We start from the raw sequence: 23518 nt of genomic DNA on the forward strand, positions 1-23518 counted from the left end.
TTACAGCAAATATGCTGTTCCCGGTGCAGGTGCAATCTAGTGGCTGTCTCTTAAGGAGCACCACAGGGTGATGCAGGGGCTGCGCACCACCTTAACGTATTGCCCAGTCAGTGCGCCCCCGGGTGGCTTCATCTGGAATACCAAAGTGCCCAAGGGCTCAGAAAGTGGCCTCTGATTTTTTTCCATAAAATGACCCCTGGTTGCAAACTTATCTGCTTGGTCAGCATTTATGAACCAATTAGAAACGAAGTGACCACATGTGAATCATGTCACTGACTGCCTCCTCGACCATCTCTGCTGACTGGGCTTGGTTCTTGTCACTGACTTTCTATAACTCACCATGGAAAGCCAGGAAGAAGACACACATGAAGAATAAAGTTGTGAAGTTTGAGGGCAAATTTGGCGAGGTGGCAACTCCATGGAGAATGCTCTTCTGGTGTCTTCAGGCCTGGGAGCAGCTTGTACCAACTCATCATTGTTTCTCTGATGAGGAAACACCAGATTTTTAAAAAAAAATTAGAACAATGAAATGTTGGGAGCTCCATTGAAGACAATGGAGTGCTCCTGGCTTCTAATGGCCGGTAGAAGCCCGGAGATCCAACATTCCAAAGTTGGCCATTGCAGTTGCTGTGAATAAAGTCCTCAGGGAGCATGAGGGTATTTTAATCCCCTCGGTCTCCGTGAGGCCTTTGCTTTATTAGAACATTCTGCCCTCTAGTGGCAGAATGTTGTAATAGCCTTATAGCCCTTCATAGCAGGCCCTTCGGCTCCGGCCTTTAACACTGGAGCGGGCCCTTAATGGCCAGTATAGCCCCCGACGTCAGGCTATAGGGCTATTTTATCTACCCCACCACAAAACATAGCACTAGCAGCCTGGTTTAGAGCTAGGTGAGAGAAAACTTTGCTTTTTATTCTATTGCTTTTGTGTATTTCCAGAGCACATGATTACCCAAGGGAAAGAGTGCCACCATATATCAATCCTGGTCTCGCCCAAGAATTGGTCTGGATTCCCCACTGAAGACAAACACTCTCAGAGGTTCAAGGTATCCAGATATTGGTTATTGCAGCATCTACTACTGGAGAATACAGTCCGGCAGAAAGTAATACCAAGAGCCTATGGGACCACAAAGGCGCTATACTAGAAGGGCTTCACAGAGAAGAAACTGCTCGGTGACACCTTTACTGAGTGAAATTCAGTTGTGGGTGACTATGAGGCCCAGGTGAAAATGTGTTTACACCGGTATAATGTTCCATAATCTTGGCATTTCACATTATGCCTATTATGCAAAATGTAAGAAATTGCACAATTGGGCAACGTCGCATGATTTCAGTTGTGTTGGGTTAAAATTCCTATTGCGTGAGCACAGGAAGAACATGAACAGACAGAATGAAAGCGGCTACTGTTCCTGTCAAATCGATTTTGCACTTATTTTTTAGCTTGAAGTGTGTCCATGTATGCAAAAATAAAACATGAGGACTAATTTCGTGCTAAAGAAATGCCTGGACAGCATTTTGTGTAATTTCGTGCCATTTTTTTAAAATTTCGCATAATTTGTGCAAATGGAACTCTAAAAATTTCACAAAGGCTTAGAACTGTGAATCTGAAGAGAGAATTTCAGATTGTCCCTATGTATGACCTCAACACCACCTCTTGCGCGGACGGTGTAGTCAACATACCTGATTTTGCAACCCACCTTTAACCTTATCTGGCCCTCGATATGACTGGTTTATTCACCTACGTTTAATGGACGTGCTGACGTGTTCAGTATTCATGTTTAAAAGGGCTTTTAAAAGGGCTCAGCCAGGCAGCTAGGTTTCAAACATGTGGCCTGCAGGTTACACCTAAATCCTCTGTTGGTGCCTCGGCCTACTGAGCTATGCGGAGATGTAACCTAATGCCGCATAATATAAGAATGCAGGGCCCGGGATAAATCACTTTATTTCCCTCTGCGCCGCTTCCTCATTCCACCAAAGGTACAGCCCAGGTGTTGTTGTCTGTGTGAGCTGGCATGAATGTAACGCCCTGGGAATTCTGTACAACCTGCCCCGGTACTTTCCCCGCCACAGATGTACCTTTGGACCCGGGACAGTCCACTCATTAATCCCTTCGGGGTTTCGCCAATTTCGCAACTTGGTGCTTCTTTTTGGAATTGACTGAGCCGTATGCTCCCTCTGGTGGTAGAAATCGGCACTGCAGCATTTATTTTTGACTTCACCTAGGCTCAGATTTACTAAGATTTTGTGTTGAGGTTGTTGTCGCTCTTTGGCAAAACATTGACGCAAAAAACATTTTGGGACTTCCAAAGACACGCAAATCCCGATTTGATTGGCTTTGTAAAAAAAAAAAACAGTAACACAAGGCAGCGTGCATCATGTATGCATTACATGAATGGTGCATGGGCGTTCCTGTACATCTACCCATGTATTTTGATGCAAATCTGTATGTACAAAGATTTTTAAACACAAAGCAATATCTTCATTTCTCCTTGGGAATTCCATGCAAAGAGGAAAAGGCCTCCCTGGGTAGTTTTTGTACAGGAAGGTGTTATGCTCTCTCCCATTCACGCACCGCAGTGCAGAAACTTCACTGGTCAGCTGCATTACATGAAACTTCACTGGTCAGCTGCATTACATTAAATGTTAGCAAATATGCCCCTAAGCCTTAAAGCCTGGCTACATTACCATGTGCAATTTATTTCATGCTAAGCACACAGGACTTTGCAGGATGTAGTGACAATGCCACATTTCATAAGCCCCCCCCCCAAAAAAAATATACCTGCTTCCCAGCTCTGCACGTACCAACAATTATTCAAGCTTTATGTAGGAACACATAAGGACCTCAACTGCACATAAAATCACTACAGTTGTAAATCAGCTACTATTTGCTGATGCTTAAAGTCAGCGCAAGTTAAATAATCCTTCAATATTCATGTTGACTGATTGCTGTAGGTTCCACAATTTCATTTAATTACTGCTCGTCACCAGTTGCTTTCTTTCCATCAATGTGAAAATTCAACTTATAACAACTTATGACATTTGTATAAGCACAAGCCATTGAAGGTGAAATTTTAGAACTTACTATGAGCAGAACACGATTGGGATCTAGTAGGAAAACAAGCATTAGCAAAGCCAAAAGGTCTGGCCTTGGCAACAGTTAATTATAATTGTATTATTTTTGCAAAGATGTCTCACAAAAATAAAACAAAAAAAGATATTCTGCAATTAAAGTTGGCTTCATTGTGCTGGCAATAAAAACATTGACATCTAAAAACTATTTGCTCATGTGGCCGTTTTATTAGTAGTGTTTTTAAATAAGGAGCCTTTCAGTTGCACCATACACTGTAACATTAGTATTTGTGAAGGAGACTGGCAGCTACAGAGTTGCAATGCCATTAATACAATTTATAGCAACATGCGTAAAATGAGTCAGAAAATAAATCACCTGAGGTGCAGGCAAAATAATGATTTAAAGACATAAAGTAAATTTAAAAATGCATTATGTATTTTCATCAACTTTAAAAAGGAGATGGAAATACATCCCCCAGAGTGTAGGCATCCAAAATGTCTTTAAATAAATAGCAGTTATTTAAAGACAAAAAATAAATTAATTAAAAAAACACAATTTGAAAATGTTTTGTCATTGCGGGGAAAGGAACTAATTTTAGGCAGATGTGAACAATGTCAACAGGCTTTGTGGAGTTACTCAAAGTGAAGGCTGCCAGAGAGTAATGTGACTGACCCATCGCCCCATGCTGTATGCAGTGGCGTGCAGAAATACAATGTAAATGTCAATTTAAAAGATCAATACATTAAAGGGCTGATTTAAGTGCCTCTAGCGCCTCCTTGCATCACATTAGTGTCATTATTTTTATGCTAATGTGGCCAATCAAGGCCAAAATCGGCACGCCAAATCCACAAAGTGGCATAATGCATGCATTTGTAATCCTTTACACTACATTATGACTGCACCAGGCATGATGTATGCAAAGGGGGTGTTCCTCCTTTAGGGGGGCTGGAAAAATGGCGCAAAGAAATCAAAAAGATTTATTTGCGTCATTTATTTCACCATTTTTAACGTCAGCTCAGAGCAGGAGTTAAAAGGAGGCATGCCATTGTTTTCAATGGGTCTCAATGAGTTTTGCAGAATTAGCGTAAAAAACCTTTACGCTAATTCTGCACAGCTCTGAACCAGTGTAAAAAATTTTGATGCTAGTTTCCGTGACTACCGCCTTGGTGGCGTTAGGGGGCGCTAAAGAGCACAAAAAATGTGGCGCTGCACACTGACAACAATACCCTACATGTATGTGTAGTATGTATGGATTTTTGAAAAAACAAAAGTCGGGCTAGACAGCGAAAGCTCTCTCAAAGGCCAAACCTAAAAATGATATTAAGTAATAATATTAAGTAAAAATGACCTTACAGGGCTTCTTTTTAGGAGATTATTTGCATGAGTCCATCCACCTGCAACCTGACGGCCATGCGCTGGGGTATGCGAGAGATGTTCCGCTGCAGCTGGTGCGTGTGAAGACAAATGCAGAAAAAGTTTGGATATTTGAGGGGGCACTTTTGGCTTGAGCACCTCCATCTGGAACAGTGATACTCAACGTAAGGCCCGCCTGCGGCCCTCCTAACTTTTAGATGTGGCCCTCTGATGAGCAGCAGCACTGAGGCGCTGTTTATCTGGCAGAGTAGTAACCGCCAGTACAAAGTTAAATAAACTGGCAAGCATTGATGCACAAGCTTACTGTAAGCACAGGAAAAGAAGGTAAGAAGGTGGCCTGCACTATGTGCCCTTAGGAGCACCTTTAATTTCTAAAGACATCTTGAAACAAACATTTATAAATATAATAGTGTCTCTTCAAAATAAAAAATAAAATGAATTTCCTTAAAATGCAAAAGACTTTCAACTTAGTGCATAAGATTATATCACCACATTGAGAGGAAACTTTGAAAAGGGATAGTTTTCAAACATAAAAATAGAAACATTCATGTCTCTGCCCCCACCCTGACAACAATGCCAAAAGGCAAGTCAGTTGTCATGTGTATCCTCTGTGTGGCCTGGGTTGTTATTATACATGGAAACATTATACTTTATTAAATCAAACATGAGAGGTTTTTAACCACACAGATTCTGTACTTGTGTATTTCAAGTGCTCTCATATCTGATAACGAAGAAAAGGGAAGCACCGTGAAATAAAACAATTGCCTGGTATCACACAACTTGGTCAAGTAGGGAAGACAGGATTGATGCCTGGCTTTCTGGTTTCACATTGTGAAATTCAGCAACTAGATGGGTACATTTTTCTCTCTCTTGTTTTAAATAAAAAATTAATGCTTTCTTTTTAATCCTTGGCCCACGACGGTAGGGTGTGCATTGCAGGCAGAAGCTACATGAAGGCTCAGCTTGTTTTGGGCTCAAGGGTCTAAGATAACTTCAAGCTGTGCCACAGCGTGGCTCAAACTTGTCTCGAGCCTTCAGTGGCTCACCCATCACTATCATATAATGGCAAATAAGGGGACAAAGGAATAGAAAGGATCAAGATTGACCATCATGAAATGATTTGGTGAAGCAGGAGTACCATCTTGCTCATTACACAACGACTGGGATGTGAGTGGTTCTGATGGTGAGACTAAAGGTCTACTCTATCCAACTGCATGCCACTGTACTGTGTTACTTCTCCAGACTTTAAACAGAGTTCTTAACCAGCTTATTTTGACAGAGTGGTAAAGACAGGATTAAAAATCAAGTTTCCTAATGCTGTGGTTAAAACTTTCCCACTGCCCTATGTCTAGTGGTGGAGGGTGGGTGTTTGCGCCTGCCCATCTCAATGAATTGCACACCTTGTTAGGGGTTTTTTGTCAAGGATTTTTATTAGCACTCGCTACCTTAATTGGGCCTGTTTCCAAGCACACCTAATGTTTGCAGATAGGAGACCAAGGGTCTGATGTACAAAGCACTTTTTTTGTTCGCAAATGGCCCGATTTGCAGAATCAGGCCGTTTGTAACTGGAAAAATGCTTTTTGGAATGTACAAAGCCCAAATTACGATTTGGTAACTTGTTATCAAATCCCAATTTAGCTTTTTTGATTCAGTATTTGTAAGGGGGCATGCTGAGGGTGTCCTTTCCTAATACCGAATTGGAATGGTATGTACAAATGTTTTGCAGCCGAAATGCGGTCGCAAAATAGTCACACTTTACCACCAACTCAAAAGTTGGTGGTAACCCATTTGCAAATGGGAGCAGGTCCCATGGACTACTGCCTGCTCTCAAAAAATTTAAAGAAAACGTTTTTTTATTTTTTTAAATGCATCCATTTTTTCTTAAAGAAAATGAGCTGCATTAAAAAAAAAGATTGCTATACTTAAAAGCAACCACAGACATGGTCATCTGCTGACCCCAGCAGACCACCATCCATGTGATTTTTGCGATTCCATATAGGTCACATACTGAGACCTAGCTCATTAATATTCATGACGTAGGTCTATTTGCAGTCCACTAGGAACCACAAAAAGTGTAAAACACACTTTAGTACCTTAGTACATTGCAACTACCAAATAGCGAATCTCAAAAATTTGCTACTTGGTACTCACAAACACTAATGTTAGTACATCTGGCCCTTAATGCATAAGGAAATTGTTATTCCTACATTTCTATTTCATTTCAGTTCAATAATAGTTACTTCCTTTGTACATTTGACTCACCGCAGGTAGCAATAGCAAGCACAGAATGCTTACTCCAGGGCATGGTAGAGGAATAGTGACTTGGATACAAGATAACTCTTTATCATCAAATCTGGAACTCTTCTAGAGACATGGGCTTCATTTAGAGGGCAGCATGTGATGAAACCCTCAAAATAGCTCCACAACTCACTGTTCACATCATGTGCAAGCTTCGCTTCCCCTACGCCCAATTTAAACCCCAACTCCCACCATGCAGGCATCAATGAGGCCCTCGGTCACACCACAAAACATACTTTAGCTCCTGGGAAAATGTTTGCGAGTACCCATGATCCAGAAGCTACCACTGTTTGTCCAGTATGGAAACTAAAGTGGCTTGACTGTTGTCACGCAAATTGATGAACTGGTAGACGGCTGTTATGTTCAGATTGACATTTACTTATGCCATGAGGTCATAGTGGCTACCATGTCATGGGTTTTAGGTGGAATGCCGGGAGAAGAAAAAACAACAGTTGGAGGGTGATGAAGGTGTTGGCAGGACCTATTTGGTGTTGTTCTTATATTATGCCATTAAAACCCATTTCTGGCCATATTGAAGGTGTTTCGGTGCATCTATTGTGGAACATAGCAGCAGGCATTTGAAACGCAGGATATTGGGTTTAAATTCTGAGACAGAACCACTAGAACGGGACCTCCTGCTTTTGTTTGTGGCGCTGGAAAGGGTCTGGGAAGGAAGATGCCCCATCATAGGATGACGCGACATCCCGGATTTGCTGGAACTTTTTAGATTTTTCTTGTTTTGATCTGACAAATTTCCATAAAAATGCAACATGTCCCAGTTTTCAAAGCCAGTCTACTGAGCAGAGATGGATAACAGTGTTCATGCTGTACCTATACAGCATTTGGTAGAGAAACTCACAAAAGAAACAATTAAGGTATTATGGCCTCCCTTAAGAGTCTGGTGAAGTGGTACCCTCTGCCAGACTACAAGCTTGTCAGAAGCAAGAGCACCAGGCATGGATCTGCACCTGGTGAAACTGCTCTTGAACTGTTCCCACCTCAATCCCTGCTACACTAGAGTGGGAGCACACAGTGCTCATCCTAGCTGTACAAGAACCTGCCCCCTGATGGTCTCCTGACTCCCCAGCTTGCTTCCTCTGCCTCCCACACCCCTCCAATCGAATTTACAACCTGCTCAAAGTAAGTGGTAAACCTAGCTGGATTTGTCCCCGCAATTGGGCCTCGCCATGCAGAAAAGTACCCGGTGTTGTCAGGTCTGCATGATTAATCTCCATTCCGGGTATAATTATATGTGATGGGTGGACTAGGTCCAGAGATACCGCTTGGAAATGGTAATTCCGGCGCTGGTGTCTCCACGACCCAAATCCACTCATAAGCTCTGAAGAAGTTTCTAGGGAATGAGATGCGCAGGCTTTGGCTACAAATGGAAATCATGATTCATAAAGGATGACTCACTAATGAGAATGTGGAGCATCCTGGCATCTTTGAAGACCGTATTCTATTTGTTTTTACATTTGACTGTGACCTGTCCCTCACCTGCTATATTTGGACTATATGAGATAAAATGCTAATGTCTTAAGAAGAAAAAAAATTACATTTAGTGCATTTAATGTTGTTTCCCATCCACAGTGCTGTGTTCCTCAGTCGTCTGGCAGGGCGAGGCCAATCATCTCCATTGGCTGCCTGGCAGGCATCATGAATGAAGTCCAGTGCGCATGTCAGGTTGGACAGGTCTCTTACTGTGACCAGCCATGTGCACTTCAGGCCTTTTGAACCCGCACTATGTTAAGGAGCCGGTGATAACACAGGACAGCACCCTTGCCTCCTTCAGAGTGTTGGGTTCACCTCCCCAGCCAATCCTCTTGTTGCTCTCATTCATGATTCAGTAGTAATTTACTACTACAAACAGCATGAGAACAGGGCAAGAATTGGTTCTGGGGAGGGTGGTTCAGGCTGGCCCACACTCAAAAGGCAGCACGGGGCGGGAGCATAACAGAACCAGACCAATCATTGTGCATCTTTGTTTTGAAGCCATACAGTGATTGGTCGTGTTTCTTTCATCTTGCGGGTGACGCAATGCACTTCCCCTCGCGCACAGGGCAAGGGAAGGCAGTGTCAGAAGGGGAGAGCAGTCGCCTCAATGCCTCATCCTCTCCAGCCTCAGCATGTGTTTATATGATGTACTGAGTGGTAGCCCAGGCCAGGGGCATAGCTATCATTGGTGCAGCAGGTGCAGTTAGGGTGACCACCTGGCATTGATGCAAATTCTGGACAGGACTGTAAAAAAGTCAGGACAAAGGGTCAAAATTCGGGACAAAAATTCAGGACAAAGGGTTAAATTCAGGACAAAAATTCAAGAACAAATATCAGTTTTACAGACACACGCAAGAGAGGCCATGCCTCACTATGTTGTCAGTGCATTTATTTACTCTTTTTTAACATAGCACTATTTATTCACTGGGGTCTTTTTGTGATTGCCTCCTGGTATGCTACATTTCGGTGTCACATTACGTCCTTGTTCAGTAGTAAATTAATGCCCTTCAGCACTGTGTCAAGGCCATCGATCCTGCCCAAAACTACCCAATCTTTCTTGAAGAAAAAGTAACAGCAAATTGTTGATTATGTTTCTGAACATTTTAAAACCCCTGGCAAACAGTTTGGGAAACATTATGGTAATTAACCTTATGCTAGTTTAAACACATTGAACAAAAACATCTTGCTTACCTTAACCGCCCATTGACTTTCAACTTAAAAAGAAATTAAAGAGGCAGGGCAGATGGTGTGGGCAACAGTCTCACACCAAATGTCAGGATGTGAGGTACCCACAACTTGTCTGTAGTCTCACAGCACTAGAGTGTATGTCTGGGACTCTACATTTATCTCACGAGTCTACTCTGCACTCTGAAACTGCACTCTCTGCCACTCTATTATATGCCACTCTACTCCACTGCACTCTATGCTACACTACCCCATGCCACTCTATGCCACTGCATTCTGTGCCAATACACTCTAAACAACTGAACTGTATGCCACTGCCCTCTACTCTGCACTAGAGTGTATGTCTGGGACTCTACATTTATCTCACGAGTCTACTCTGCACTCTGACACTGCACCACTCTGCATTACTGCACTCTCTGCCACTCTATTATATGCCACTCTACTCCACTGCACTCTATGCTACACTACCCCATGCCACTCTGTGCCACTGCATTCTGTGCCAATACACTCTAAACAACTGAACTGTATGCCACTGCCCTCTACTCTGCACCACTGCACTCTATGCCACTGCTCTCTGTGCCACTCTAAATCACTGCACTGACACTCTACTCTGCAACATTGCACTCTCCGCCACTGTACTGTTCACCAATCTACTCTGTACTACTGCATTCTAGCCACTGCACTCTATGCCACTCTACTCTGCATCACTCCACTCTACGCGACTGCACTCTACAGCACTATACTCTACTCTGCACTGCACCACTGCACTCTCTGCCACACAAGTCTTCTCTGCACTCTATGCCACTGCACCACTCTACACTTCTGCACTCTCTGCCACTCTATTGCATGCCACTCTACTCCACTGCACTCTATGCCACTCTACTCTGTCCCATGCCACTGCTTTCTAAACCACTGCACTCTACGGCAATGCACTCTAAACAACTGCACTGTACCCTGCACTACTGGGCTCTCTGCCACTGCTCCTATGCTGCTCTACTCCACTCCACACCACTATGCCACTAACTTTTAGCCATGAACAGCAGCCACTCTGGTGTATAACATGGCTAAAACACATTGGCAAAGCCAATAACTTTTGCGTAGACTAGACCTATTGGCTTTGCCAATGTTTGTTAGTACTATGAAGTACCGAGACCCCTGAAAGAACTGTGAATGTGTAAGTCCTTATTTTAAACATGCATTCGATGCCTAGTCAGGGATAGTGAGCGCTATATAAATACAATGACATCATATATAGGCTGCTACAAAATGCGCAAATACTTTTTGGTTAAATAAAAAAATGCTTCTCAAATACAGATTTGAATAATATACAATTTATACCTAGTACTACCATGTTTTATAACACTCCATTAAAACCACACACTCCACAGATCACCTTGGAACACCATGACTGTACCACTCTAAAAGAAAATATCTTTGCCATCAGAAAGCTTCAAGTGACACCTTTTGGTTAAAGTCAATGCAGGTTTCGAAGCCCCTTTACATTTGCAGATTTACCAGTTGCCCACATTTGCATTTCTTTAAGGGAAGGAGACCCCCTGGCAAGAAGGCCTGTTTCTTATCTGTCTGCCCCTTCCTCCCTCAGAGCACAGGAGACTCCCTGCCCTCCACTCCAGCTGGGGAAACTAATCTGCCCGTAATTTCGCTCTGCCGTCCTCTGTCCTTTAGGTGAAAGGCTAAAATTACGACAAATGCCGTCCGTTAACCCTTCCATCACAGACAATGGACAGCAGGGCGAAATTACGGGCAGTCCGTGAAATTTACGGACGGGTGGTCACCCTAGGTGCAGTGCACCAGGGTCAAGAGCCCTGACTGGCCCATTCAACCCTGATACTTACTGTATATTAGTACCCCAACAACAGACTAAGAGGCCATTTTATTTTTTTGCACCAGGACTTGTGGCATTCTGCTACCTTACTGGCCCTGGCTGATGCTTTGGAATCGTTAGCAGCTCAAAAATTTGATAAAGTCCAGTTAGCTCTGTCTAACACCAGTATGCGGTTAATTCTGAAGATGTATTTCTTGTCTTGCCAAAGCCTGACTTGAAGTCACGGAGCATCTCCAGTTAGGAGCAGCTGCGTCAAAGAGTGCTTGCGTCTGGGAGCTGTAAAGTCCACCTAAGGAGGATACAGCGGGACAGACTTTATCTCACCTGGGCCATGTAAAATCTACACAAAAACTTTCGTCTTTCCCGTTGCCTGAAGCACGCCGTGGCATCAGGGGGCACTGTGGCTAATGGATGGCACTTCATAAACACTGGGGTCCCACACTGCCCACATAGGACATATAATGCAATAATATACACTATTCCATCCACGACTCCCGCAGGGAGCAGTGTGCTTCCGTCTGCGACCTGCTTCAGCGCCTCGTCAGCGGCAAGTAGCGCCTCACCAGGGGCAGGTAGCGCCTCACCTGGGGCAGATAGCGCCTCATCAGGGGCAGGTAGGGCCTCATTTGGGGCACATAGCGCCTCATCAGGGGCAGGTAGCGCTTCACCGGGGGCAAGTAGCGCCTCAGAGGAGACAGGTAGCGCCTCATCTGGGGCAGATAGCGCCTCATCAGGGGCAGGTAGTGCTGCATCATGACATTGCAGTAAGATACAATACAATGAACTAAACTTAATCCTGCACCATTCGCTTTTGACAGATTTCTCTAATTTGTCTTTTCATTTCTCTCACCCCCCCCCCCCCCCCCCCCCCCCCCACGGTGTGAGTGAGCGCTCCCTGTGTGACGGGTGGATCCAGGAGTACTGCAGTCTCGAGGGTATCTCTCCAAACCCGGTGTCCAGTGTTCCCACTCAGGGCAGTACTGCAGACTCAGGGGGTATCTTTCCAAACCTCAGGTTTCCAACATGGGACTGAGTGAGTCAGGTGTAGAGTCCAGCTGGACTCATTCTAGTGTTTCTGTCAGCCACTCTGCTGAGGGCTGATCTTACTTGTATAACCCACACCCACCCAACACAGGCGTCACCAGTCAGGTGACCCTGCCAATAAAAGGGGCCGGGCGCACGTGCCTGAGGCCAGTGCAGTACTACCCTACCACCGTGTCTGCGTCCCTTCCTTTACTAGCATGAGGGCCTAGGGCCCCACATTACATCAGGGAGTACTGCAGTTTCAGGGGGTATCTATCCAAACCTGAGGTGTCCAGTTTGGGATTGAGTGGGCCCAGGAGTACTGCAGTCTCAGGGGATATCCCTCCGTACCCGAGTTATCCAACTTGGGATAGAGTGGGTCGGGGAGTACTGTAGTCTCTGGGGGTACATCTCCAAACCTGAGCTGTCCAACGTGGGACTGAGTGGGTCCGGGAGTATTGTAGTCTCGGGGTATCTCTCCAAACCCGAGGTATCCAATGTGTGATTGAGTGGGTTCAGGAATACTGCAGTCTCAGGGGGTATCTCTCCTATGTAAGATTAAATAGGTTCAGGAGTAAGGCATTCAGTCTCGAGGTATATCTATATAAACCTGAGATGCCCAACGTGGGTGTCAGTGTCCTGCAGTCTCAGGGGGTGTCTCTCCAAACCTCAGGTTTCCAACATGGGACTGAGTGGGTCAGGGAGTACTGCAGTTTCAGGGGGTATCTATCCAAACCTGAGGTGTCCAGTTTGGGATTGAGTGGGTCCAGGAGTACTGCAGACTCAGGGCCTATCTATCCAAACCTCAGGTGCCCAACCTTAATGATGGCTTGATTTGTGGGAGGGGCATGCCATGGCTCCCCCGAGCAGGATGAGGCTGCCCTGGGAGAGTCTGGCTTGGCCTTTCCAGAAAGTCCTGGTGAACTAGATGTGGAACCAGAGAGACCTGGCCGTGTCTCTAAGAAGGTCGAGGAAGATGTTAACTTGGATGGACAGCAGCGCCCAACGACAGCCACTGAACGGTGCCTTTAAGTAAGGTAAATGAAGTAAATGGAAACTTAGGCCCAGATTTTGGGCCTTTTGACACAACAAAGCACAGCAAGTCACCTTGCTGCTCTGTCCTGCGTCAAAGGGCAGAAATGCACTATATCTATGCAATACAGGTCACTCCTGCTCTTTCCCACTGCAGTGGCCCATTTTGGCTTCCTAGCGTCAACACAAGCACCCCTGCACCATGGTGCAAGGGTGTCTGCGTTGTAGATAGGATTATTTTTGTGCAGGGAGGGGCACCGTCCTGAACAAAAACATTCCTGGGAGGCTTTTTACTCTTTCTATGTGCTCTGAGGAAACAATGAGGACAAATAAAGATTTTTTCTCTTACAAGGTATTAATGCATCTCAGGATTATGAGTTCTTGTAAATCTGGGGATGCATCAAAATCCATGGGCATTGCGCGGGGACACCCACTGCGCAACACAGGGAATGCAACCCTTGCTCAGAGTAAGGCAACGCAGCGATTTGTGCTGCCTTGCCTTAGTCCATATCTACGAGGCCACTCGAAAATGTGCAAAGTGGCTTTGCGTGGCCTCATAGGTATAAGTTCAAGGTTTGCACCACTCTTGTGTCACAAAAAGTGCTGAAACGACGGTGCAAGGGACTCATTAATATGCGCCTAACTATCTGAGGCAGACAGCGCCACCACCAGCCCTCCTCTGATACTCCCAGCCAAGCGGCTTCAATGCACTCCGTAATAAGAGTCATGCATGTATTTCAGCTCTAAACGGACCCTGCCCTGGGACCCCAGGTCACTCTGGAGCAGCAGACAGGGCTGACATGTCGGGCTATATTCACCGCGATTTGGCGTAGGGCAGTGCAGTAAGTCATCTTGAAAGTGCAGGAATGCACCATATTTATGCAATACAATGCATTTTTGTACTTTCTCCCTGCGATGGCACTGTTTTGGCAGCCTAGCACCAATGCAAGCACCCTTGCACCCTGGTGCAAGGGTGTCTGTGTTGTCGTCAGGATTGTTTTTGTGCAGGAAGGGGCACCTCTCTGCACCGAAACAACCTATAGAGGCTTATTCCTCTTTCCATGTGTGCTGCATTCCAGCACAAATGGAAAGAGGAACAAACGAGGAGAGATAAAAATACTTCTCCGTTACGCCTGCCCTGGGGAGGAGGAAGGGCATTCCCAGGTTTACGAGCGCTCATAAATCTGGGGATGTGTCAATATCTATGGATGTTGCATGAGAACACCAACCTCAACGCCCATGGACCGTCTCCCTGGTGCAAAATAAGGCAATGCAGTGACTTGTGCAGCCTTGCCTTACTCTGTATGTATGAGGACACTCAAAGCCACGCGCAGTGGCTTTGCACGGCCTCATAGATATGGTTTTGTAGTCTGCACCGCTGGAGCATCACAAAATGTGACGGCTCGGCGGCGCACCGGGCTCATAAATATACCCCGTCGTTCCTAAAGCCAGCCAGGCACGCCTTGTGTGCTTGGCAGTTACTGCTGTGCACAGGCTGGCTGGTGCTGATTGGGTCTGCCCATGGAAAGGCGGGGCTGAGGTAACCTCTCCTGGAGTGGGCGGGGCTACAGTGCAGCGATCCCAGCTCTCCGATAGGGCAGCGCCGCGCCCACCTCCCTGGATTCTCTAGGGGGTACCAAATGTAACACACGCCATCAACAGGGTCGCCCAGAGCTTTGAGTACTCAGGAGGCGGCAAAATGCAAGAACAGACATTTTCTTTCACTGACTTTTTAGAAGTACCCAAAGCCCTAGCACGAGTCTGATGGTATCCAGTATCATTTTGAAGTCCAGCCATGGTTGGCAACTTGTTAACATATGAGACCTGAGGAGGGGTGCTCGTGCAACCCAAGCTTTGTTCCACTATTGAACCGTGTCACCAAAGCCAACATTTTTATTAATTAACCAACGGGTTTTACAGCTTTGCACTGAGATCTTTTAAACTGACAGTCCTCACAAAACAGCATCTGGACCCTGTCCCCTCCACGCCCGCCTTAAATCAGAGATATCTAGGCAGTTCAGAGTGCGTGAGACTAATCCCAGGAACGCCGGTGAGAAAAATGTACCAAAGTCCGGACAGATAAAGATAGGGGAACTAGAGAAACAGAGAGATAAGAAAGGGAAAGAGGAAGAAAAGAGTAGGGGGAAGAGACCAGAGGGCAGAGAGAGCAAGGACAAAAAAATACTGAGAAAGGGGGAGCAGTGAGAACCATGCCGCTAGGCAGCAAATGTGTTTCCCCTTAGTACGTCAGGTTATACCACTGCAATGAGTGCATTTATTAAAAAATATAGTTTTTAAACATGAACTTAGTACAGACACTGAGCGCCTTGAGACCCTCACGGGTGAGTAGCCGCGCTTTACAAATATTGATTGATTGATTGAAACATTCAGGCCCGACCTTACGCCAACAATGCCATTAGGGAACTGAAAGACAGTCAGTTGTTATGTACGCGGCCTAGAATTTATTGTCATGGCCACTGGAATTATGTGGCAGAAGAGGGACAAATCATGCGGAAGGGTTGAGGAAATTGTGCAGCAAGACAAGCCAAATTATGTGACATAATGCGGCACATTTTATAATAGTCTTACACATTATTTCACCATTTTTAAACTTGGTAGCACTGTCTGCGTATTGGCTGCACTCCACTAAAATATGTTCAATATCTAAATATAACAATAAGCAACAGAAAGGTGACCAGTCCAGCTTTGCAAAGGGCCTTTCACTGCGTGGCAAAACATGTGTTGCTGCATTTTCAGTAACGTTTGAAACTTTTGAACCGTTTTGAGCTAGAAACATTTTTTTTGTTAAAATCTGCAGATTATGCGGCAGATGATGGATTATGTGACAAATGCGGCAAATCTATAGTTATGCGAAAATCGCTGCACAATCGCATAATTGCAGTGGCCCTGCTTACTGTACATGAAATAAGCGTGTACGCTGTTAAATCAAACATAAGGGGATTTTCTACAGTGCACATCCTAAATGTACAGGTTTGAAGAAAAAGATGCTTGTGAAATACAATATGTGCCTTTTATCGCACAATTTTGTTGAAGCGGGTAAGCCAGGATGAACCCCAGGTTTTATGGTTTGACATTGTGCAATTCAGTCACTAGATGTTTATTTCTCCTTGATCTGTATTTCTTAGTAAATTTCACTTGTAAAGGGATTCAAATAATGAAGTCTATGAGGCACTAAGCACTGTTTTTGCTGGCCAATTATGACGTGCGTTGGTGACAGAATGGATCAAGTACATCACTATCTTATTACACGTGTTTATTTATGTTGCAACTAAACTGTAAGAAAACAATTAGGGACTTTTTTAAACAAAACATTTAGATTCTCACTATGCACTGTGCAATTTGCATGCACACTGTTCAAACTGTTCAAACTAATTAATGCAGCAAGATATTGTGAGCCTCTTTCAAATTTTTACATTTTTCAAGACTACACCTTCAGAAATGCTCTATAAACCTTCTCAACAAATTATTTATCTAATTTAGATTTAAAATACACCATTTTTAGGTCGAGTGTGCAAGCGCTCTGACCTGTTGTAAGTATTGTGGACTTTTAACCACACCCACCTCATGCCCATCACTTTCACTCGTTCGTGGGCTTGCCTTTCAAATATCCCTTGATCTCATTGGTAATCGCTTTATGTTTGTCCCACCTTGGGGCGGTTTTGTTGCTGATCCTTTTACATGGATAATTGCACAATTGCTGATATACTTCAGCATGAGTGAACTATTTTTTCCTTTTGTCTCTCCTCTTCGTGCTCATAGCGCTAACAGCGCCAACATCGCAAACTCCACCACCAGTATTGGAGCGCTGGTGACATTGTTCTCCCCTTCATGCGCCATAGCTTTCCCAAAAGCACTTATAATTGATGAATGCTTTACTAAAAAACACTAAAGTCTGCAACACCGCTGTCCCGGCACAGTGGGAGAGCCGATATTACAATATTCACTGCACTCGGAAAAAGTTGCCCCTTAAATCTTTGGAAGCATTCTTTTTCAAAACATTTTTGCCCATAACTCAGCCTATGGTAGTCCTAGGACAATCGGACCACCACCAAACCTTTGAGCATAACGCACTCTTTCTGTTTAGGTCATCTCTGGGTCCCCACACTAGGTTAGTGGGGACCCCAAAATAATAACCCCTCCCACCATTCAGTCCTTTTTTAAGCTTTCTTATGGCTGCAACTTTTGTTTTACAGTCTGGAGTTGTTTGTGTTCTTAGGGCCTTAGTATTGCAGTAGGCTTGCTAGGCCTGCAAATGTATAAGGCACTACGCCCTCTAGGGGCTAAATATAAGTTTTCACTGCAATATTTTGTGCCATTCTATTTTTATGTGGTTATGCCCTCTAAGGGCTAATTATATGGTTAAATGACCATGTTTCTTACAAATGATATTTTTATTGTGGTGCTCTCAAGGGGCTGTTCTGAGCATTACAGTCAACATACTACAATATTTGCTGCACTCGGTTGTCCCATAATGCTTTGCAGGTATTCCTTTTACAAATCATTTTTGCTCATAACTCAGCCTGTGTTGGTCCTAGGACAATTGGACCACCTTCAAAACAATCACCACAACCTGCTCTTTCTTTCTAGATTACTAGGTTAGTAAGGCCCCCAAAATAATAACCCCTCTCTCCATTCAGTGTCTTTTCAACCTCTCTCGTGGATGGAACTTTTGTTTTACAGCTTGGAGTAATTTGTGTTTTAAGGGTCTTGTTTGCAATATCATTGAAGTAGGCCTGCGAGTCTTGGAAATGTGTAAAGCACTACTCCCTCTAGGGGCTAAATATATGGTTACACTGCAAAACTTTCAGTCATTTTCTTTTCATGTGGTTATGCATTCTAGGGGCTAACTATGTGGAAACATGACCATGTTTCTTACAAATGCTGTTTCCATTGTGGTGTCTTCCATGGGATGTTCAGAGCATTATAGTTGAGTCCAAACATTTATTTCTGATAAAAGGTTTTTATTGGGTTTATATGATAATTGTATAGTTTTTATTAATATCTCCTTATTGTAATTATGACCATGATTCAGGGCAACTTAACATCCTTATTTCACTATGGCTGTTTGAACACTCTTGATATGTTTATGTGACCCTTCTAGTTTATTTCTCTTGTTACTCCTCCATGGGTGTCTTGGGAATTGTGTTACCCAGCAGGCAACTCTGAGGGTGGGGTGGTGAAAGTGATATTCTATTGGAATTAGCATAGCAGATTTAAATTAGGATGCTAAATGGCATCATTTTCATTTTTGGCTGAAGATAGAGGAAGAAGGTAAATTGAAGTGCTTTAGTTATATGCAGGGCCACTTGGAATTATGTGGCAGAAAAAGACCAAATTGTGAGGCAGGGGTGACCAGTTTATGTGGCAAGAAAAGTCCAGTTATGAATTTACAATGCCAATAGCTCTAACTCAAGCAAACGTGAGACCTGTTGCATTGCATATGCTTGTTTTCATGTTGTTTCCAGGGGTAGAACCAGCCGAACCCCACTTTTGTCAATTGGGTATCCTCTCTTTGCTCGCTGAGTCAAACTTGCCTCCAAATTTTACATCCCGCTGCTTGGAAAACTCACCAGCCACCACTTTTATACAGTACAGTTGTTTGAACGAATCCGAGTGACATAGACCTAGGAGGCTCAATTTTGGAAGCCCCTTGTCAAAGGCGTGTGTACAAGAATGAGGCGAGGTTGCTTTCCCAGATGGGAGAAGTGTATTGCTGACATTCCTGAGATGACAGACTGTGAATTAAGCAAAATGGGAGGGAGTGTGTTGCAGCTTATAGCAGCTCTGCCTTTCACCCTGAAGACCATGAGATAGACGGGAAAGGAGGTTTAGCCCCCAGAGGGAGTGGACCCACTTTGAAACACCAAAGACTTACACCTGTGAATCTGGTATACCAACATGAATATAGGGGGTCATTCTAACATTGGCGGGCGGCGGAGGCCGCCCGCCAATGTTCCCCCGTCAAAATACCGCTCCGCGGTCACAAGACCGCTGAGGGTATTTTGAGATTTGCCCTGGGCTGGCGGGCGGCCGCCAAAAGGCCGCCCGCCAGCCCAGGGCAAATCGACCTTCCCACGAGGACGCCGGCTCCGAATGGAGCCGGCGTAGTGGGAAGGTGCGACGGGTGCAGTTGCACCCGTCGCGTATTTCAGTGTCTGCTTTGCAGACACTGAAATACTTTGTGGGGCCCTCTTACGGGGGCCCCTGCAGTGCCCATGCCATTGGCATGGGCACTGCAGGGGCCCCCAGGGGCCCCGCGGCACCCCCTACCGCCATCCTGTTCCTGGCGGGAGACCCGCCAGGAACAGGATGGCGGTAGGGGGTGTCAGAATCCCCATGGCGGAGGATTCACAAGGGCAGTGGTAAACCGGCGGGAGACCGCCGGTTTACCCTTTCTGGCCGCGGCTGAACCGCCGTGGTCAGAATGCCCTTGGGAGCACCGCCAGCCTGTTGGCGGTGCTCCCGTGGTCGGTGACCCTGGCGGTCACCGGCCGCCAGGGTCAGAATGACCCCCATAGTGTGTAGGAGTTTTGCTTTCTTTGTGTTGAGGTACTTGTTTTTTATCAAAAGAAGCACTGGGCTGGACATCGGTGTTATGCTACTGCAGGGGGTGGGGACAGGTGCTAAGTGCAAGTGACCGCACACTAAGCTCCCTGGTAGCCCTGTGATTGTTTCCTGTTGCTACAGTGAGAGTCAAGTGCTGAAAGGGTTGTACTTGGTCCAGTTTGCAGAGCCTTAGCAGAACAGGTCCCGAGACAACAGGGAAATGACTCCAGCCCCCACGGCTGCGGCCCAGTAGAGTCTGCCTGCCCAGTGGCCACCAGAACGGGGTGCGAGAATTACTAAGTTGGTTGTGACTTATAATTCATAGATGTGTCCAGGTGAGTCAAACTCACCACTACCCCTCGGGGTTACAACCAGCGGGTATCGAGATGGCAAAGTTAAATTCTCCCTAATTATCTCCACAGACGCGAAGTGTGGATCGGTCCAGGAAGGACGACGTGAAGGAAGCCAATATGTACTTCATGATCGAGTCCAGCATCGCCCTCTTCGTGTCCTTCCTCATCAACCTCTTCGTCATGGCTGTCTTCGCAGAGGCCTTTTTCAATAAAACCAACCAGGAGGCAGTAAGTAAAGTTTGATGGGTGTGGTTGGGCTGCCAAGGGAGGGTGATTGGTTCCTAAAAAGTAATTGTTTAATAGAAAGCACAGTGCACAGCTTGTACACTTCATAGCAAGAAAAGTGTAGGAATGTATGGCATTTCACGCAAAATAGCATGTTTCCCGCTTGAGCGCTCCCCGTGTAAAGTCAAATATTTTAGGTCTTTTTGTGTTAATTTTGTGCGGCCATAAGGTGGCACCTTGAAGTTAGTGCTATACCGAACATACTGGAAGTGCTAAGTCTGTTTCTTGGATGTGTAAGCACTTGAAATAGACCAGATTTCCACTCGTTCTGTATGTCACTGTAACTGTAGTGCTTGCCTCAGGATCAGAACGATGCTGGTGGAATTAAGGGTGCCCAGAGGCTTTGGTGTCATGGCTGATGGAGATAGCATCCAGTGATTCAGGTCTCTGCCATCCAGTGCTTAATTTGTAAATAAAAACGTGCTGGTGTCCAAAGCCCTCCTTTGAAACATGCATTAAATGTGCGAGAACAGAATACTGAGGCAGCTTAATCCTAAAGCCATTCGGGACTCTTTAATCCATTTACAGCCACTCCCTGCCCCTTCAGCTCACTCTTGCAGCTTTCTGCTTTCTCGCTTTGTGATGCTTTTCCGTTTTTCTCTTCTTCTGTCTTTCCCATATGTGTCTTTGGCTCGCAGTAAATTTCGGACACAGAAAAATAAGTGCCGGCCTCAGAAATAAGTGTTGGTGCCTCCCACCAGCAACCACCGCCTCAAATTAAGCACTGCTGCAATCCATTACCTTGCTGTAACAACTACTGACCTATTGTAAAGGTATTGCAGAGACACAACACCCCACTAAGCTAATGGACGTTGTATTAATGTTAACCAGCATCTGTTACCCTAGTACAACAGCAGGATTAACTAAAAAAGTAATTGTTTACCTGTAAATCAGGAGCACCGAATTTGGACTTCCTTGACTTCCTGGTTGATGGTTTGAGGTGGTGGTGTGGGGAATTGATGGTTTGAGGTGGTGGTGTGGGGGATCGATGGTTTGAGGTGGTGGTGCGGGGTATTGATGGTTTGAGGTGGTGGTGTGGGGGATTGATGGTTTGAGGTGGTGGTGTGGGGGGATCAATGGTTTGAGGTGGTGGTGCGGGGGATCGATGGTTTGAGGTGGTGGTCTGGGGGAACGATGGTTTGAGGTGGTGGTGTGGGGGGATGAATGGTTTGAGGTGGTGGTGTGAGGGATCGATGGTTTGAGGTGGTGGTGTGGGGGATCGATGGTTTGAGGTGGTGGTGTGGGGGGATCGATGGTTTGAGGTGGTGGTGTGGGGGGATCGATGGTTTGAGGTGGTGGTGTGGGGGATTGATGGTTTGAGGTGGTGGTGTGGGGGGATCGATGGTTTGAGGTGGTGGTGTGGGGGAACAATGGTTTGAGGTGGTGGTGTGGGCGGGTCGATGGTTTGAGGTGGTGGTGTGGGGGATTGATGGTTTGAGGTGGTGGTGTGGGGGATCGATGGTTTGAGGTGGTGGTGTGGGGGGATCGATGGTTTGAGGTGGTGGTGTGGGGGATTGATGGTTTGAGGTGGTGGTGTGGAGGGATCGATTGTTTGAGGTGGTGGTGTGGGGGAACAATGGTTTGAGGTGGTGGTGTGGGAGGGTCGATGGTTTGAGGTGGTGGTGTGGGAGATTGATGGTTTGAGGTGGTGGTGTGGGGGGATCGATGGTTTGAGGTGGTGGTGTGGGGGAACAATGGTTTGAGGTGGTGGTGTGGGCGGGTCGATGGTTTGAGGTGGTGGTGTGGGGGATTGATGGTTTGAGGTGGTGGTGTGGGGGATTGATGGTTTGAGGCGGTGGTGTGAGGGATCGATGGTTTGAGGCGGTGGTGTGAGGGATTGATGGTTTGAGGTGGTGGTGTGGGGGAACAATGGTTTGCGGTGGTGGTGTGGGGATCGATGGTTTGAGGTGGTGGTGTGGGGGATTTCCTCTCTTGTAGGTGTATGCCTGATTTGGCTTCTGAATGTGTCTTGTTGTTATTTTGCTTAATGCACGTCATCAGCCTGCCTTCCATAATGTATTTCCACCCACTTGTTTGTATGAACCAGTTACCATGCGGTGTCACCCGTGCTGCACCCGAAATGGTTTATACACGTCTCCCCCGTTCTCTCCGACATAGGTTCAAGATAATGAAAGTGGTCGCCTAGGACTCCTGGGGGTCTTTTCCACAGAGGGCCGAGCTGATGAATGTCTGTGCCTCTTATGTGCAGGGCCCAGGTGCCTGACCAGTGTTCAGGGGAGACCTCACGGTGGCGACCAGGCAGTCACCCTCCTGTTCGCTGCCACACTCCCGTTGCACAATAAAGCCGGCAGTGGGGTTGTCACCTGGCCAGGTTTTTATCGGCATGACCAGTATTTTAATGTCCCTGCTAGCTCAGCACTTTAACTGAAAATGTAAGAGCGCTGGTGCTCACTTTCCTGAGAAGTGCCAGCACTCTCACATTACATGTATTGCAGCCTTGCTGAGAAGTTCAGAAACTCTCTTTCAAATTAAAGAAGTGCAGGCACTCAATACCAGAGTACCTGCCCATTTAAAGCAGTGTTGCTGGTACAAAAACTAGGAAAGTCACTTAAAGACACTATTGTCCCCTCTTATGAGTGCATACTTTAAACAGCCAATATCATAAAAACACACTTTAAAATAAATGCCTTCTAGAGGTGCTTTATTGATCCCTAACTGATAAGTAAAAGAATTGAAGACAAAAGGACCGGGTTAAAATGAATACAGAACGTTTTCTATAAAGTTTTTTTTTTTTTAATATAATGTTCAGGCCTTTGCAGGATCCTAAAAAGTGAACACCTGGCCGACATTTTTCTTTGGGAAAGGTAGCAACCCTAACTGGCAGGTCCTGGCCAACAAGTGACCACAACCACCGGCTCTAATCCACAACCGGTGAGTCAATGGAGCCGCCTGCCACAGAGCTTTCACGGGAGAAAGGCTGCCAGTCCAAGCGCTGCAGTGCCCCAATCCTGCACTAGAGGGCAGCATATCCAC

The 23518-nt window shown here is 45.7% G+C and overlaps 1 protein-coding gene across 1 annotated transcript in view; it reads left to right on the forward strand.

Annotated features, from left to right (window-relative positions):
• SLC11A1 (solute carrier family 11 member 1) overlaps positions 1–23518 on the forward strand; it is a 141395-nt gene that overhangs the window by 60213 nt on the left and 57664 nt on the right. Inside the window, exon 9 of the mRNA XM_069227100.1 lies at positions 20309–20467. Coding sequence (XP_069083201.1) covers positions 20309–20467 — 159 coding nt within the window. The remainder of the gene's footprint in view (positions 1–20308; positions 20468–23518) is intronic.

The sequence above is a fragment of the Pleurodeles waltl genome, chromosome 3_2 (assembly GCF_031143425.1).
Source record: "Pleurodeles waltl isolate 20211129_DDA chromosome 3_2, aPleWal1.hap1.20221129, whole genome shotgun sequence".
Lineage (NCBI taxonomy): Eukaryota > Metazoa > Chordata > Amphibia > Caudata > Salamandridae > Pleurodeles > Pleurodeles waltl.